Source organism: Saccoglossus kowalevskii, chromosome 17 (genome assembly GCF_978046115.1).
Source record: "Saccoglossus kowalevskii chromosome 17, keSacKowa6.1, whole genome shotgun sequence".
Classification (NCBI taxonomy): domain Eukaryota; kingdom Metazoa; phylum Hemichordata; class Enteropneusta; family Harrimaniidae; genus Saccoglossus; species Saccoglossus kowalevskii.
The window spans coordinates 25,177,983-25,193,317 of record NC_140657.1 but is presented as its reverse complement, the minus strand read 5'-3'; the positions used below and the strand labels follow the sequence as shown (position 1 = coordinate 25,193,317).

At 36.8% G+C, this 15,335-nt stretch overlaps 1 protein-coding gene and 1 long non-coding RNA gene across 5 annotated transcripts in view; both read right to left on the bottom strand.

Moving 5' to 3' along the window:
* LOC102802054 (guanine nucleotide exchange factor VAV3-like) overlaps positions 1-15,335 on the bottom strand; it is a 100,032-nt gene that overhangs the window by 47,883 nt on the left and 36,814 nt on the right. For all 4 annotated transcript variants that reach the window (XM_085492510.1, XM_085492512.1, XM_085492513.1 and 1 more), the window contains 2 exons: positions 14,003-14,089; positions 12,808-12,920 (listed from right to left, as the gene is read on the bottom strand). In XM_085492510.1, the coding sequence (XP_085348636.1) occupies positions 12,808-12,920; positions 14,003-14,089 (200 nt within the window). The remainder of the gene's footprint in view (positions 1-12,807; positions 12,921-14,002; positions 14,090-15,335) is intronic.
* Positions 6,314-7,601, bottom strand: LOC146732766 (uncharacterized). The gene is made up of 2 exons (XR_014926914.1): positions 6,978-7,601; positions 6,314-6,487 (listed from the first exon to the last, which is right to left on the bottom strand). It is a non-coding gene; the product is annotated as an uncharacterized LOC146732766 (long non-coding RNA).

Sequence of the window (15,335 nt, the reverse complement as noted above, 5' to 3'; positions counted from 1 at the left end):
TTATTGAGTTTGGTGGGGGGGGTGGCATTGTGATGTTATATTGCAGACATATGGATTATTGGGTTTGGTGGGTGGGTTAGCATTGTGATGTTATATTACAGACATCATGGATTACTGGGTTTGGTGGGTGGGTTAGCATTGTGATGTTACATTACAGACATGAATTACTGGGTTTGGTGGGTGGGTTAGCATTGTGATGTTATATTACAGACATATGAATTATTGGGTTTGGTGGGTGGGTTAGCATTGTGATGTTATATTACAGACATATGAATTATTGAGTTTGGTGGGGGGGTAGCATTGTGATGTTATATTATATTACAGATATGGATTATTGGGCTTGGTGGGTGGGTTAGCATTGTGATGTTATATTACAGACATGAATTATTGGGTTTGGTGGGTGGGTTAGCATTGTGATGTTATATTACAGACATATGAATTATTGAGTTTGGTGGGGGGGGGGGGGTAGCATTGTGATGTTATATTATATTACAGACATGGATTATTGGGCTTGGTGGGTGGGTTAGCATTGTGATGTTATATTACAGACATATGAATTACTGGGTTTGGTGGGTGGCTTAGCATTGTGATGTTATATTACAGACATCATGGATTATTGGGTTTAGTGGGTGGGTTAGCATTGTGATGTTATATTACAGACATATGAATTACTGGGTTTGGTGGGTGGGTTAGCATTGTGATGTTATATTACAGACATCATGGATTACTGGGTTTGGTGGGTGGGTTAGCATTGTGATGTTATATTACAGACATATGAATTATTGGGTTCGGTGGGTGGGTTAGCATTGTGATGTTATATTACAGACATATGAATTATTGGGTTTGGTGGGTGGGTTAGCATTGTGATGTTATATTACAGACATATGAATTATTGGGTTTGGTGGGTGGGTTAACATTGTGATGTTATATTACAGACATATGAATTATTGGGTTCGGTGGGGAGGGGGTAGCATTGTGATGTTATATTACAGACATATGAATTACTGGGTTTGGTGGGTGGGTTAGCATTGTGATGTTATATTATAGACAAATGAATTATTGGGTTTGGTGGGTGGGTTAGCATTGTGATGTTATATTACAGACATGGATTATTGGGTTTGGTGGGTGGGTTAGCATTGTGATGTTATATTACAGACATATGAATTATTGGGTTTGGTGGGTGGGTTAGCATTGTGATGTTATATTACAGACATATGAATTATTGGGTTCGGTGGGGGGGGGGTGTAGCATTGTGATGTTATATTACAGACATATGAATTATTGGGTTTGGCGGGTGGGTTAGCATTGTGATGTTATATTACAGACATATGAATTATTGAGTTTGGTGGGGGGGTAGCATTGTGATGTTATATTATATTACAGACATGGATTATTGGGCTTGGTGGGTGGGTTAGCATTGTGATGTTATATTACAGACATATGAATTACTGGGTTTGGTGGGTGGGTTAGCATTGTGATGTTATATTATATTACAGACATCATGGATTATTGGGTTTGGTGGGTGGGTTAGCATTGTGATGTTATATTACAGACATATGAATTACTGGGTTTGGTGGGTGGGTTAGCATTGTGATGTTATATTACAGACATCATGGATTACTGGGTTTGGTGGGTGGGTTAGCATTGTGATGTTATATTACAGACATATGAATTATTGGGTTTGGTGGGTGGGTTAGCATTGTGATGTTATATTACAGACATATGAATTATTGGGTTTGGTGGGTGGGTTAGCATTGTGATGTTATATTACAGACATATGGATTATTGAGTTTGGAGGGGGGGTAAGCATTGTGATGTTATATTACAGACATATGAATTATTGGGTTTGGTGGGTGGGTTAGCATTGTGATGTTATATTATATTACAGACATCATGGATTATTGGGTTTGGTGGGTGGGTTAGCATTGTGATGTTATATTACAGACATATGAATTATTGAGTTTGGTGGGGGGGTAGCATTGTGATGTTATATTGCAGACATATGGATTATTGGGTTTGGTGGGTGGGTTAGCATTGTGATGTTATATTACAGACATCATGGATTACTGGGTTTGGTGGGTGGGTTAGCATTGTGATGTTACATTACAGACATGAATTACTGGGTTTGGTGGGTGGGTTAGCATTGTGATGTTATATTACAGACATATGAATTATTGGGTTTGGTGGGTGGGTTAGCATTGTGATGTTATATTACAGACATATGAATTATTGAGTTTGGTGGGGGGGGGGGTAGCATTGTGATGTTATATTATATTACAGGTATGGATTATTGGGCTTGGTGGGTGGGTTAGCATTGTGATGTTATATTACAGACATATGAATTACTGGGTTTGGTGGGTGGGTTAGCATTGTGATGTTATATTACAGACATGAATTATTGGGTTTGGTGGGTGGGTTAGCATTGTGATGTTATATTACAGACATATGAATTATTGAGTTTGGTGGGGGGGGGGTAGCATTGTGATGTTATATTATATTACAGACATGGATTATTGGGCTTGGTGGGTGGGTTAGCATTGTGATGTTATATTACAGACATATGAATTACTGGGTTTGGTGGGTGGGTTAGCATTGTGATGTTATATTACAGACATCATGGATTATTGGGTTTGGTGGGTGGGTTAGCATTGTGATGTTATATTACAGACATCATGGATTACTGGGTTTGGTGGGTGGGTTAGCATTGTGATGTTATATTACAGACATCATGGATTACTGGGTTCGGTGGGTGGGTTAGCATTGTGATGTTATATTACAGACATATGAATTATTGGGTTTGGTGGGTGGGTTAGCATTGTGATGTTATATTACAGACATATGAATTATTGGGTTTGGTGGGTGGGTTAGCATTGTGATGTTATATTACAGACATATGAATTATTGGGTTTGGTGGGTGGGTTAACATTGTGATGTTATATTACAGACATATGAATTATTGGGTTCGGTGGGGAGGGGGTAGCATTGTGATGTTATATTACAGACATATGAATTACTGGGTTTGGTGGGTGGGTTAGCATTGTGATGTTATATTATAGACAAATGAATTATTGGGTTTGGTGGGTGGGTTAGCATTGTGATGTTATATTACAGACATGGATTATTGGGTTTGGTGGGTGGGTTAGCATTGTGATGTTATATTACAGACATATGAATTATTGGGTTTGGTGGGTGGGTTAGCATTGTGATGTTATATTACAGACATATGAATTATTGGGTTCTGTGGGGGGGGGGGTAGCATTGTGGCGTTATATTACAGACATATGAATTATTGGGTTTGGTGGGTGGGTTAGCATTGTGATGTTATATTACAGACATATGAATTATTGGGTTTGGCGGGTGGGTTAGCATTGTGATGTTATATTACAGACATATGAATTATTGAGTTTGGTGGAAGGGGGGGTAGCATTGTGATGTTATATTATATTACAGACATGGATTATTGGGCTTGGTGGGTGGGTTAGCATTGTGATGTTATATTACAGACATATGAATTACTGGGTTTGGTGGGTGGGTTAGCATTGTGATGTTATATTATATTACAGACATCATGGATTATTGGGTTTGGTGGGTGGGTTAGCATTGTGATGTTATATTACAGACATATGAATTACTGGGTTTGGTGGGTGGGTTAGCATTGTGATGTTATATTACAGACATCATGGATTACTGGGTTTGGTGGGTGGGTTAGCATTGTGATGTTATATTACAGACATATGAATTATTGGGTTCGGTGGGTGGGTTAGCATTGTGATGTTATATTACAGACATATGAATTATTGGGTTTGGTGGGTGGGTTAGCATTGTGATGTTATATTACAGACATATGAATTATTGGGTTCGGTGGGGAGGGGGTAGCATTGTGATGTTATATTACAGACATATGAATTACTGGGTTTGGTGGGTGGGTTAGCATTGTGATGTTATATTATAGACAAATGAATTATTGGGTTTGGTGGGTGGGTTAGCATTGTGATGTTATATTACAGACATGGATTATTGGGTTTGGTGGGTGGGTTAGCATTGTGATGTTATATTACAGACATATGAATTATTGGGTTTGGTGGGTGGGTTAGCATTGTGATGTTATATTACAGACATATGAATTATTGGGTTCGGTGGGGGGGGGGTAGCATTGTGATGTTATATTACAGACATGAATTATTGGGTTTGGTGGGTGGGTTAGCATTGTGATGTTATATTACAGACATATGAATTATTGGGTTTGGAGGGTGGGTTAGCATTGTGATGTTATATTACAGACATGAATTATTGAGTTTGGTGGGGGGGGGTAGCATTGTGATGTTATATTATATTACAGACATGGATCATTGGGCTTGGTGGGTGGGTTAGCATTGTGATGTTATATTACAGACATATGAATTACTGGGTTTGGTGGGTGGGTTAGCATTGTGATGTTATATTACAGACATCATGGATTACTGGGTTTGGTGGGTGGGTTAGCATTGTGATGTTATATTACAGACATATGAATTATTGGGTTCGGTGGGTGGGTTAGCATTGTGATGTTATATTACAGACATATGAATTATTGGGTTTGGTGGGTGGGTTAGCATTGTGATGTTATATTACAGACATATGAATTATTGGGTTTGGTGGGTGGGTTAACATTGTGATGTTATATTACAGACATATGAATTATTGGGTTCGGTGGGGAGGGGGTAGCATTGTGATGTTATATTACAGACATATGAATTACTGGGTTTGGTGGGTGGGTTAGCATTGTGATGTTATATTATAGACAAATGAATTATTGGGTTTGGGGGGTGGGTTAGCATTGTGATGTTATATTACAGACATATGAATTATTGGGTTTGGTGGGTGGGTTAGCATTGTGATGTTATATTACAGACATATGAATTATTGGGTTTGGTGGGGGGGGGGTAGCATTGTGATGTTATATTACAGACATATGAATTATTGGGTTTGGTGGGTGGGTTAGCATTGTGATGTTATATTACAGACAAATGAATTATTGGGTTTGGTGGGTGGGTTAGCATTGTGATGTTATATTACAGATATGGATTATTGGGTTTGGTGGGTGGGTTAGCATTGTGATGTTATATTACAGACATCATGGATTATTGGGTTTGGTGGGTGGGTTAGCATTGTGATGTTATATTACAGACATCATGGATTACTGGGTTTGGTGGGTGGGTTAGCATTGTGATGTTATATTACAGACATGGATTACTGGGTTTGGTGGGTGGGTTAGCATTGTGATGTTATATTACAGACATCATGGATTATTGGGTTTGGTGGGTGGGTTAGCATTGTGATGTTACATTACAGACATCATGGATTATTGGGTTTGGTGGGTGGGTTAGCATTGTGATGTTATATTACAGACATATGAATTATTGGGTTTGGTGGGTGGGTTAACATTGTGATGTTACATTACAGACATCATGGATTATTGGGTTTGGTGGGTGGGTTAGCATTGTGATGTTATATTACAGACATATGAATTATTGGGTTTGGTGGGTGGGTTAACATTGTGATGTTACATTACAGACATCATGGATTATTGGGTTTGGTGGGTGGGTTAGCATTGTGATGTTATATTACAGACATATAAATTATTGGGTTTGGTGGGTGGGTTAACATTGTGATGTTATATTACAGACATATGAATTACTGGGTTTGGTGGGTGGGTTAGCATTGTGATGTTATATTACAGACATATGAATTATTGGGTTTGGTGGGTGGGTTAGCATTGTGATGTTACATTACAGACATCATGGTTTATTGGGTTTGGTGGGTGGGTTAGCATTGTGATGTTATATTACAGACATGAATTATTGGGTTTGGTGGGTGGGTTAACATTGTGATGTTACATTACAGACGACATGGATTATTGGGTTTGGTGGGTGGGTTAGCATTGTGATGTTATATTACAGACATATTAATTATTGGGTTTGGTGGGTGGGTTAACATTGTGATGTTATATTACAGACCAATCTGACTAAAATCTGATGTAGTGTAGGGGCTTTAATTATTTTGACTATAAACTTATTTTAATTTTATTTTTTATTATATTTGTTATTAATGCCCTTTTATTTTATTATTTTACTTTGATTTTGAGATTTTTTTTAATTCCGCCCTACCTACATCTGATCCGACGCCTATGTAAGTCCCGTTCAAGTCTCGCGTAAGTAACAGCCAATCACAGCCCCCCTTTTATACAGGCTGTCGGTTGCTTACTTTTCAGTGTATACGGGCTTTCTTTCTGTACATTATATTTTGCCCACTTGAATGAACCATTAATAGAAAATTGCTAGTATATTTTTATTTGCAAAAGAAATTCCACAGCATTTTACAATTTTTCTCATTACATTGAATATTTTTTTCACTTCCAACAAATGTGTACACTTCCAGATACATCTTCGCCAGCCAAGGTTCGTTCATTCAGTCATCGCTTCAATTTTACATCACTGAGCATAATTATCTAGAATGGAAGCAACAAAAATAAGTAAATCGTAATGATTAGAACACTGTAAACAGCTATAGTAAACAATGCAAACTGATTTTAAATTGTCTAACGGTCACCGGCCCACGGCATCGACGCAGAAAATTGGAGCAAACAAATATTTCCTGATCAATTGCGATGTGTTCCAAATAAAAAATATTTTATTCCAGTCCAAATCAGCTCAATCACTTTAATAAAGAGTTATTGTATAATGTACAAAATGTTGATACAATTTGATGAATATTTACAGCTTCAATACCGTAGACGATTTTGGCCCGATCGTCAACAAAACATCACCCGTCTCCAGGGCAGGCGACTGGAAAAAGACACTGGTGTTCGGTCGAACCGGTGGAAACAAAATCAACACTCCCAGAATAACTATGCGGAATAACGATCTAAAGTCGAACCATTCGAGTCACAATATTAACGTAAAAATGACTTTCGTTGCATTTGACAATGATAAACTTACCGAAAAGTCGTGTTATTCACGGTCGCTAACGTCGGTATAATTCGCTATTTTATTTGAGTGTGTTTGCCACCCGGTGACGTCATCATGTGCGCTATAAAAGGAGGTATGTGATTCGTTGACTAAAATCGTCGATAGTGGGTCTCGTTGAAATCTCGTTACATAGGCGTCGGATCAGATGTAGGTAGGGCGGAATTAAAAAAAAATCAAAAAATCAAAATCAAAGTAAAATAATGAAATAAAAGGGCACTAATAACATAAGTAATAAAAAATAAAATTAAAATAAGTTTATAGCCAAAATAATTAAAGCCCGTACACTACATCAGATTTTAATCAGATTGATTACAGACATATGAATTACTGGGTTTGGTGGGTGGGTTAGCATTGTGATGTTATATTACAGACATGGATTATTGGGTTTGGTGGGTGGGTTAGCATTGTGATGTTATATTACAGACATATGAATTATTGAGTTTGGTGGGGGGGGGGTTGCATTGTGATGTTATATTACAGACATATGAATTATTGGGTTTGGTGGGTGGGTTAGCATTGTGATGTTATATTACAGACATATGAATTATTGGGTTTGGTGGGTGGGTTAGCATTGTGATGTTACATTACAGACATGGATTATTGGGTTTGGTGGGTGGGTTAGCATTGTGATGTTATATTACAGACATATGAATTATTGGGTTTGGTGGGTGGGTTAGCATTGTGATGTTATATTATATTACAGACATCATGGATTATTGGGTTTGGTGGGTGGGTTAACATTGTGATGTTATATTACAGACATATGGATTATTGGGTTTGGTGGGTGGGTTAGCATTGTGATGTTACATTACAGACATGAATTATTAGGTTCGGGGGGTGGGTTAGCATTGTGATGTTATATTACAGACATATGGATTATTGGGTTTGGTGGGTGGGTTAGCATTGTGATGTTATATTACAGACATATGGATTATTGGGTTTGGTGGGTGGGTTAGCATTGTGATGTTATATTACAGACATATGAATTATTGGGTTTGGTGGGTGGGTTAACATTGTGATGTTATATTACAGACATATGAATTACTGGGTTTGGTGGGTGGGTTAGCATTGTGATGTTATATTACAGACATATGAATTATTGAGTTTGGTGGGAGGGGTAGCATTGTGATGTTATATTACAGACATATGAATTATTGGGTTTGGTGGGTGGGTTAGTATTGTGATGTTATATTACAGACATATGAATTATTGGGTTTGGTGGGTGAGTTAGCATTGTGATGCTATATTACAGACATATGAATTATTGGGTTTGGTGGGTGGGTTAGTATTGTGATGTTACATTACAGACATATGAATTACTGGGTTTGGTGGGTGGGTTAGCATTGTTATATTATATTACAGACATCATGGATTATTGGGTTTGGTGGGTGGGTTAACATTGTGATGTTATATTACAGACATATGGATTATTGGGTTTGGTGGGTGGGTTAGCATTGTGATGTTACATTACAGACATGAATTATTAGGTTCGGGGGGTGGGTTAGCATTGTGATGTTATATTACAGACATATGGATTATTGGGTTTGGTGGGTAGGTTACCATTGTGATGTTATATTACAGACATATGGATTATTGGGTTTGGTGGGTGGGTTAGCATTGTGATGTTATATTACAGACATCATGGATTACTGGGTTTGGTGGGTGGGTTAGCATTGTGATGTTATATTACAGACATCATGGATTACTGGGTTTGGTGGGTGGGTTAGCATTGTGATGTTATATTACAGACATCATGGATTATTGGGTTTGGTGGGTGGGTTAGCATTGTGATGTTACATTACAGACATCATGGATTATTGGGTTTGGTGGGTGGGTTAGCATTGTGATGTTATATTACAGACATGAATTATTGGGTTTGGTGGGTGGGTTAACATTGTGATGTTACATTACAGACATCATGGATTATTGGGTTTGGTGGGTGGGTTAGCATTGTGATGTTATATTACAGACATATGAATTATTGGGTTTGGTGGGTGGGTTAACATTGTGATGTTACATTACAGACATCATGGATTATTGGGTTTGGTGGGTGGGTTAGCATTGTGATGTTATATTACAGACATATGAATTATTGGGTTTGGTGGGTGGGTTAACATTGTGATGTTATATTACAGACATATGAATTACTGGGTTTGGTGGGTGGGTTAGCATTGTGATGTTATATTACAGACATATGAATTATTGGGTTTGGTGGGTGGGTTAGCATTGTGATGTTACATTACAGACATCATGGATTATTGGGTTTGGTGGGTGGGTTAGCATTGTGATGTTATATTACAGACATATGAATTATTGGGTTTGGTGGGTGGGTTAACATTGTGATGTTACATTACAGACATCATGGATTATTGGGTTTGGTGGGTGGGTTAGCATTGTGATGTTATATTACAGACATATGAATTATTGGGTTTGGTGGGTGGGTTAACATTGTGATGTTATATTACAGACATATGAATTACTGGGTTTGGTGGGTGGGTTAGCATTGTGATGTTATATTACAGACATGGATTACTGGGTTTGGTGGGTGGGTTAGCATTGTGATGTTATATTACAGACATATGAATTATTGAGTTTGGTGGGGGGTAGCATTGTGATGTTATATTACAGACATATGAATTATTGGGTTTGGTGGGTGGGTTAGCATTGTGATGTTATATTACAGACATATGAATTATTGGGTTTGGTGGGTGGGTTAGCATTGTGATGTTACATTACAGACATGGATGATTGGGTTTGGTGGGTGGGTTAGCATTGTGATGTTATATTACAGACATGAATTATTGGGTTTGGTGGGTGGGTTAGCATTGTGATGTTATATTATATTACAGACATGGATTATTGGGTTTGGTGGGTGGGTTAACATTGTGATGTTATATTACAGACATATGGATTATTGGGTTTGGTGGGTGGGTTAGCATTGTGATGTTACATTACAGACATGAATTATTAGGTTCGGGGGGTGGGTTAGCATTGTGATGTTATATTACAGACATATGAATTACTGGGTTTGGTGGGTGGGTTAGCATTGTGATGTTATATTACAGACATATGAATTATTGAGTTTGGTGGGAGGGGTAGCATTGTGATGTTATATTACAGACATATGAATTATTGGGTTTGGTGGGTGGGTTAGCATTGTGATGTTATATTACAGACATATGAATTATTGGGTTTGGTGGGTGAGTTAGCATTGTGATGTTATATTACAGACATATGAATTATTGGGTTTGGTGGGTGGGTTAGCATTGTGATGTTATATTACAGACATATGAATTACTGGGTTTGGTGGGTGGGTTAGCATTGTGATGTTATATTACAGACATATGAATTATTGAGTTTGGTGGGAGGGGTAGCATTGTGATGTTATATTACAGACATATGAATTATTGGGTTTGGTGGGTGGGTTAGCATTGTGATGTTATATTACAGACATATGAATTATTGGGTTTGGTGGGTGAGTTAGCATTGTGATGTTATATTACAGACATATGAATTATTGGGTTTGGTGGGTGGGTTAGCATTGTGATGTTACATTACAGACATCATGGATTATTGGGTTTGGTGGGTGGGTTAGCATTGTGATGTTATATTACAGACATCATGGATTACTGGGTTTGGTGGGTGGGTTAGCATTGTGATGTTATATTACAGACATATGAATTATTGGGTTTGGTGGGTGGGTTAGCATTGTGATGTTACATTACAGACATCATGGATTATTGGGTTTGGTGGGTGGGTTAGCATTGTGATGTTATATTACAGACATATGAATTATTGGGTTTGGTGGGTGGGTTAACATTGTGATGTTACATTACAGACATCATGGATTATTGGGTTTGGTGGGTGGGTTAGCATTGTGATGTTATATTACAGACATATGAATTATTGGGTTTGGTGGGTGGGTTAACATTGTGATGTTATATTACAGACATATGAATTACTGGGTTTGGTGGGTGGGTTAGCATTGTGATGTTATATTACAGACATGGATTATTGGGTTTGGTGGGTGGGTTAGCATTGTGATGTTATATTACAGACATGAATTATTGAGTTTGGTGGGGGGGGGGTAGCATTGTGATGTTATATGACAGACATATGAATTATTGGGTTTGGTGGGTGGGTTAGCATTGTGATGTTATATTACAGACATATGAATTATTGGGTTTGGTGGGTGGGTTAGCATTGTGATGTTATATTATATTACAGACATCATGGATTATTGGGTTTGGTGGGTGGGTTAACATTGTGATGTTATATTACAGACATATGGATTATTGGGTTTGGTGGGTGGGTTAGCATTGTGATGTTACATTACAGACATGAATTATTAGGTTCGGGGGGTGGGTTAGCATTGTGATGTTATATTACAGACATATGGATTATTGGGTTTGGTGGGTGGGTTAGCATTGTGATGTTATATTACAGACATATGGATTATTGGGTTTGGTGGGTGGGTTAGCATTGTGATGTTATATTACAGACATGGATTATTGGGTTTGGTGGGTGGTAAGCATTGTGATGTTATATTTCAGACATGGATTACTGGGTTTGGTGGGTGAGTTAGCATTGTGATGTTACATTACAGACATCATGGATTATTGGGTTTGGTGGGTGGGTTTATAGCATTGTGATGGTATATTACAGACATATGAATTATTGGGTTTGGTGGGTGGGTTAGCATTGTGATGTTATATTATATTACAGACATCATGGATTATTGGGTTTGATGGGTGGGTTAACATTGTGATGTTATATTACAGACATATGGATTATTGGGTTTGGTGGGTGGGTTAGCATTGTGATGTTACATTACAGACATGAATTATTGGGTTCGGTGGGTGGGTTAGCATTGTGATGTTATATTACAGACATATGGATTATTGGGTTTGGTGGGTGGGTTAGCATTGTGATGTTATATTACAGACATATGGATTATTGGGTTTGGTGGGTGGGTTAGCATTGTGATGTTATATTACAGACATATGAATTATTGGGTTTGGTGGGTGGGTTAACATTGTGATGTTATATTACAGACATATGAATTACTGGGTTTGGTGGGTGGGTTAGCATTGTGATGTTATATTACAGACATGGATTATTGGGTTTGGTGGGTGGGTTAGCATTGTGATGTTATATTACAGACATATGAATTATTGAGTTTGGTGGGAGGGGTAGCATTGTGATGTTATATTACAGACATATGAATTATTGGGTTTGGTGGGTGGGTTAGCATTGTGATGTTATATTACAGACATGAATTATTGGGTTTGGTGGGTGAGTTAGCATTGTGATGTTACATTACAGACATCATGGATTATTGGGTTTGGTGGGTGGGTTTATAGCATTGTGATGGTATATTACAGACATATGAATTATTGGGTTTGGTGGGTGGGTTAGCATTGTGATGTTATATTATATTACAGACATCATGGATTATTGGGTTTGATGGGTGGGTTAACATTGTGATGTTATATTACAGACATATGGATTATTGGGTTTGGTGGGTGGGTTAGCATTGTGATGTTACATTACAGACATGAATTATTGGGTTCGGTGGGTGGGTTAGCATTGTGATGTTATATTACAGACATATGAATTATTGGGTTTGGTGGGTGGGTTAGCATTGTGATGTTATATTACAGACCTGACAGGAATTAGAGTTGATTTACAGACGAGAACTTGAAGAGGGATATGCAAATTCAGACAGATTCCAGTTTACACTCTCGGTTTGGTTTTACTGCATAATGATGACAACAGGAAGAGGCTGTAATTCACTTACTTTGACATATCTATATGCTCTATCCATTTCTTCTTCAACTCATCAGTTTTTGTGAAGAACTGCAATGCACTACTATAGGGTTCATTCGGAGTGAAATTCCAACAATACTTCCACTAAAAGAAATAGAACGAGCAACACTTTAAAATTCATATACCACCCCGTTGGTGTCCACTAGTGATATAATTCAAATACAAACTTTACAATTCATACACTGCCCACTAGTGATATAATTCAAATATACATTTTACAATTCATACACTGCCCACTAGTGATATAATTCAAATATACATTTTACAATTCATACACTGCCCACTAGTGATATAATTCAAATACACATTTTACAATTCATACACTGCCCAATAGTGATATAATTCAAATACACATTTTACAATTCATACACTGCCCACTAGTGATATAATTCAAATACACATTTTACAATTCATACACTGCCCACTAGTGATATAATTCAAATACACATTTTACAATTCATACACTGCCCACTAGTGATATAATTCAAACACACATTTTACAATTCATACACTGCCCACTAGTGATATAATTCAAATACACATTTTACAATTCATACACTGCCCACTAGTGATATAATTCAAATACACATTTTACAATTCATACACTGCCCACTAGTGATATAATTCAAACACACATTTTACAATTCATACACTGCCCACTAGTGATATAATTCAAATACACATTTTACAATTCATACACTGCCCACTAGTGATATAATTCAAATATACATTTTACAATTCATACACTGCCCAATAGTGATATAATTCAAATACACATTTTACAATTCATACACTCCCCACTAGTGATATAATTCAAGTACTCATTTTACAATTCATACACTGCCCTCTAGTGGTACAATTCCAATACACACAGCATAATTAATAATATGTTGCTTTCTCGTACTGCGATTCTAGTAATATACTGTAAAAGTATTAATTATTCAGTATTTCCTAATTTCACTACTGTTCTCAATTGAAATCCATGTGAACTTGTAGTAGAACAATAGAAGTTTGTGAACTTAAAACCTTGTGAAATTGTTCAAAACATCACAACAGTGAAAGCCAATGAAAGCCTGTGAAAATAAAATGTGTTAGTGACATTTCCCTTGCCTGATACAACATAACATTTCTGACAATAATTATGAACATTTTCTTAAGACACTCACCTTTCCTCCTCTACCAGGTGGCAGATTATGCTCTATTCCATATTTGTGTAATTCTATAGTATCTTTATATACATAACTATCAGGACCCTAAGGGATTCAAGAGATTACAAAGTTTTTAATGGTGTGTAGACGGGGTACAACTATCAGGACAAACTCGCAGTTCAAAATGTTTCTTTTTAATTAAAAAAGAATTTATTAATTGGCTCATGAAACTATAATATATTTTACATATATTTTTTTTGATTCAAAACCTTGAAAAGTTGAAAATTAACAAGTTAAATCCTAATTTGGGTAATTACAGCATTTCTCCAAATATATTGTATAAACCACAAACGTTGCATTAGATAGCTGCAGTTCTGTAGCTTGTTTGGTTTTGATAGAGGTTATTTTGTATGTTACGGTGTTAACGTGAAACCAGGAAAACATGACGGCGAATGAGATCACCTACAGCGAAACCAAGTGAGCTTCAGAACTGCAGCTAAGCACTAGAGCACTGATCTGGTAAATCCATCGAAGCTCCATTAGTATGATCTCATTTTTAAATGTACAATAACCAAATGCTAAACTCTAGAAATTTATTGAAGGAGGACGCTGCAGTTGTTCAATTATCAAGACGTATCACAAGGAATTCAAAGTTTGTACAAAAAGAAAGTTTCCATACATTTACATGGCATTATTATCATTTTTTAGGAAGTTTTAAATAACAATTAAGATTAGAAAACAAAATCTTTGTGTGGTCGCCGAATAACGATCATGTTTTAATATGTCACCATAACATGTACTAGGCTGAGTTGACCAATAACTGCCTTTTGCTCACGTAGATGACTTAACCAACCAACCAACCAATCAATCATTATTCATTTTTATTATCCTTGTTTTGCAATAATTTTGTTATTGACAAATGTGCTTTATTAACACTTTATAAAATTGTTTTCATTTCTCATATATTAATTGTCACAAGAGTTGAAATGTGTCTACCTCAGTTAATGTGATACTACTGAGTAGATCGCATATTTAAGAATAAAATTTACATCCACCTGTAACAGCGTAGTATCTCCCCTACATATCAAAACCAGTATTTTAAGTAAAAAAACTGTAAAATGGTTGATTTAATGGAGATAAAAAAATATTATTTCCACAAGGAGACTGGGGATGAATTAACAGAGCCATTGAAAGGATGGATTTATGGTTAAAGTTTAACAAAGCTATAACAAACAGTGGAATAACTGCATTGTAAAGCAAACACTGCAGTGCATGACGTCAGTGAAAAACATTGTAATATATTGACACCAGAAACTGACATAATCTTTTCTGTAACCATATATGAAGAGAC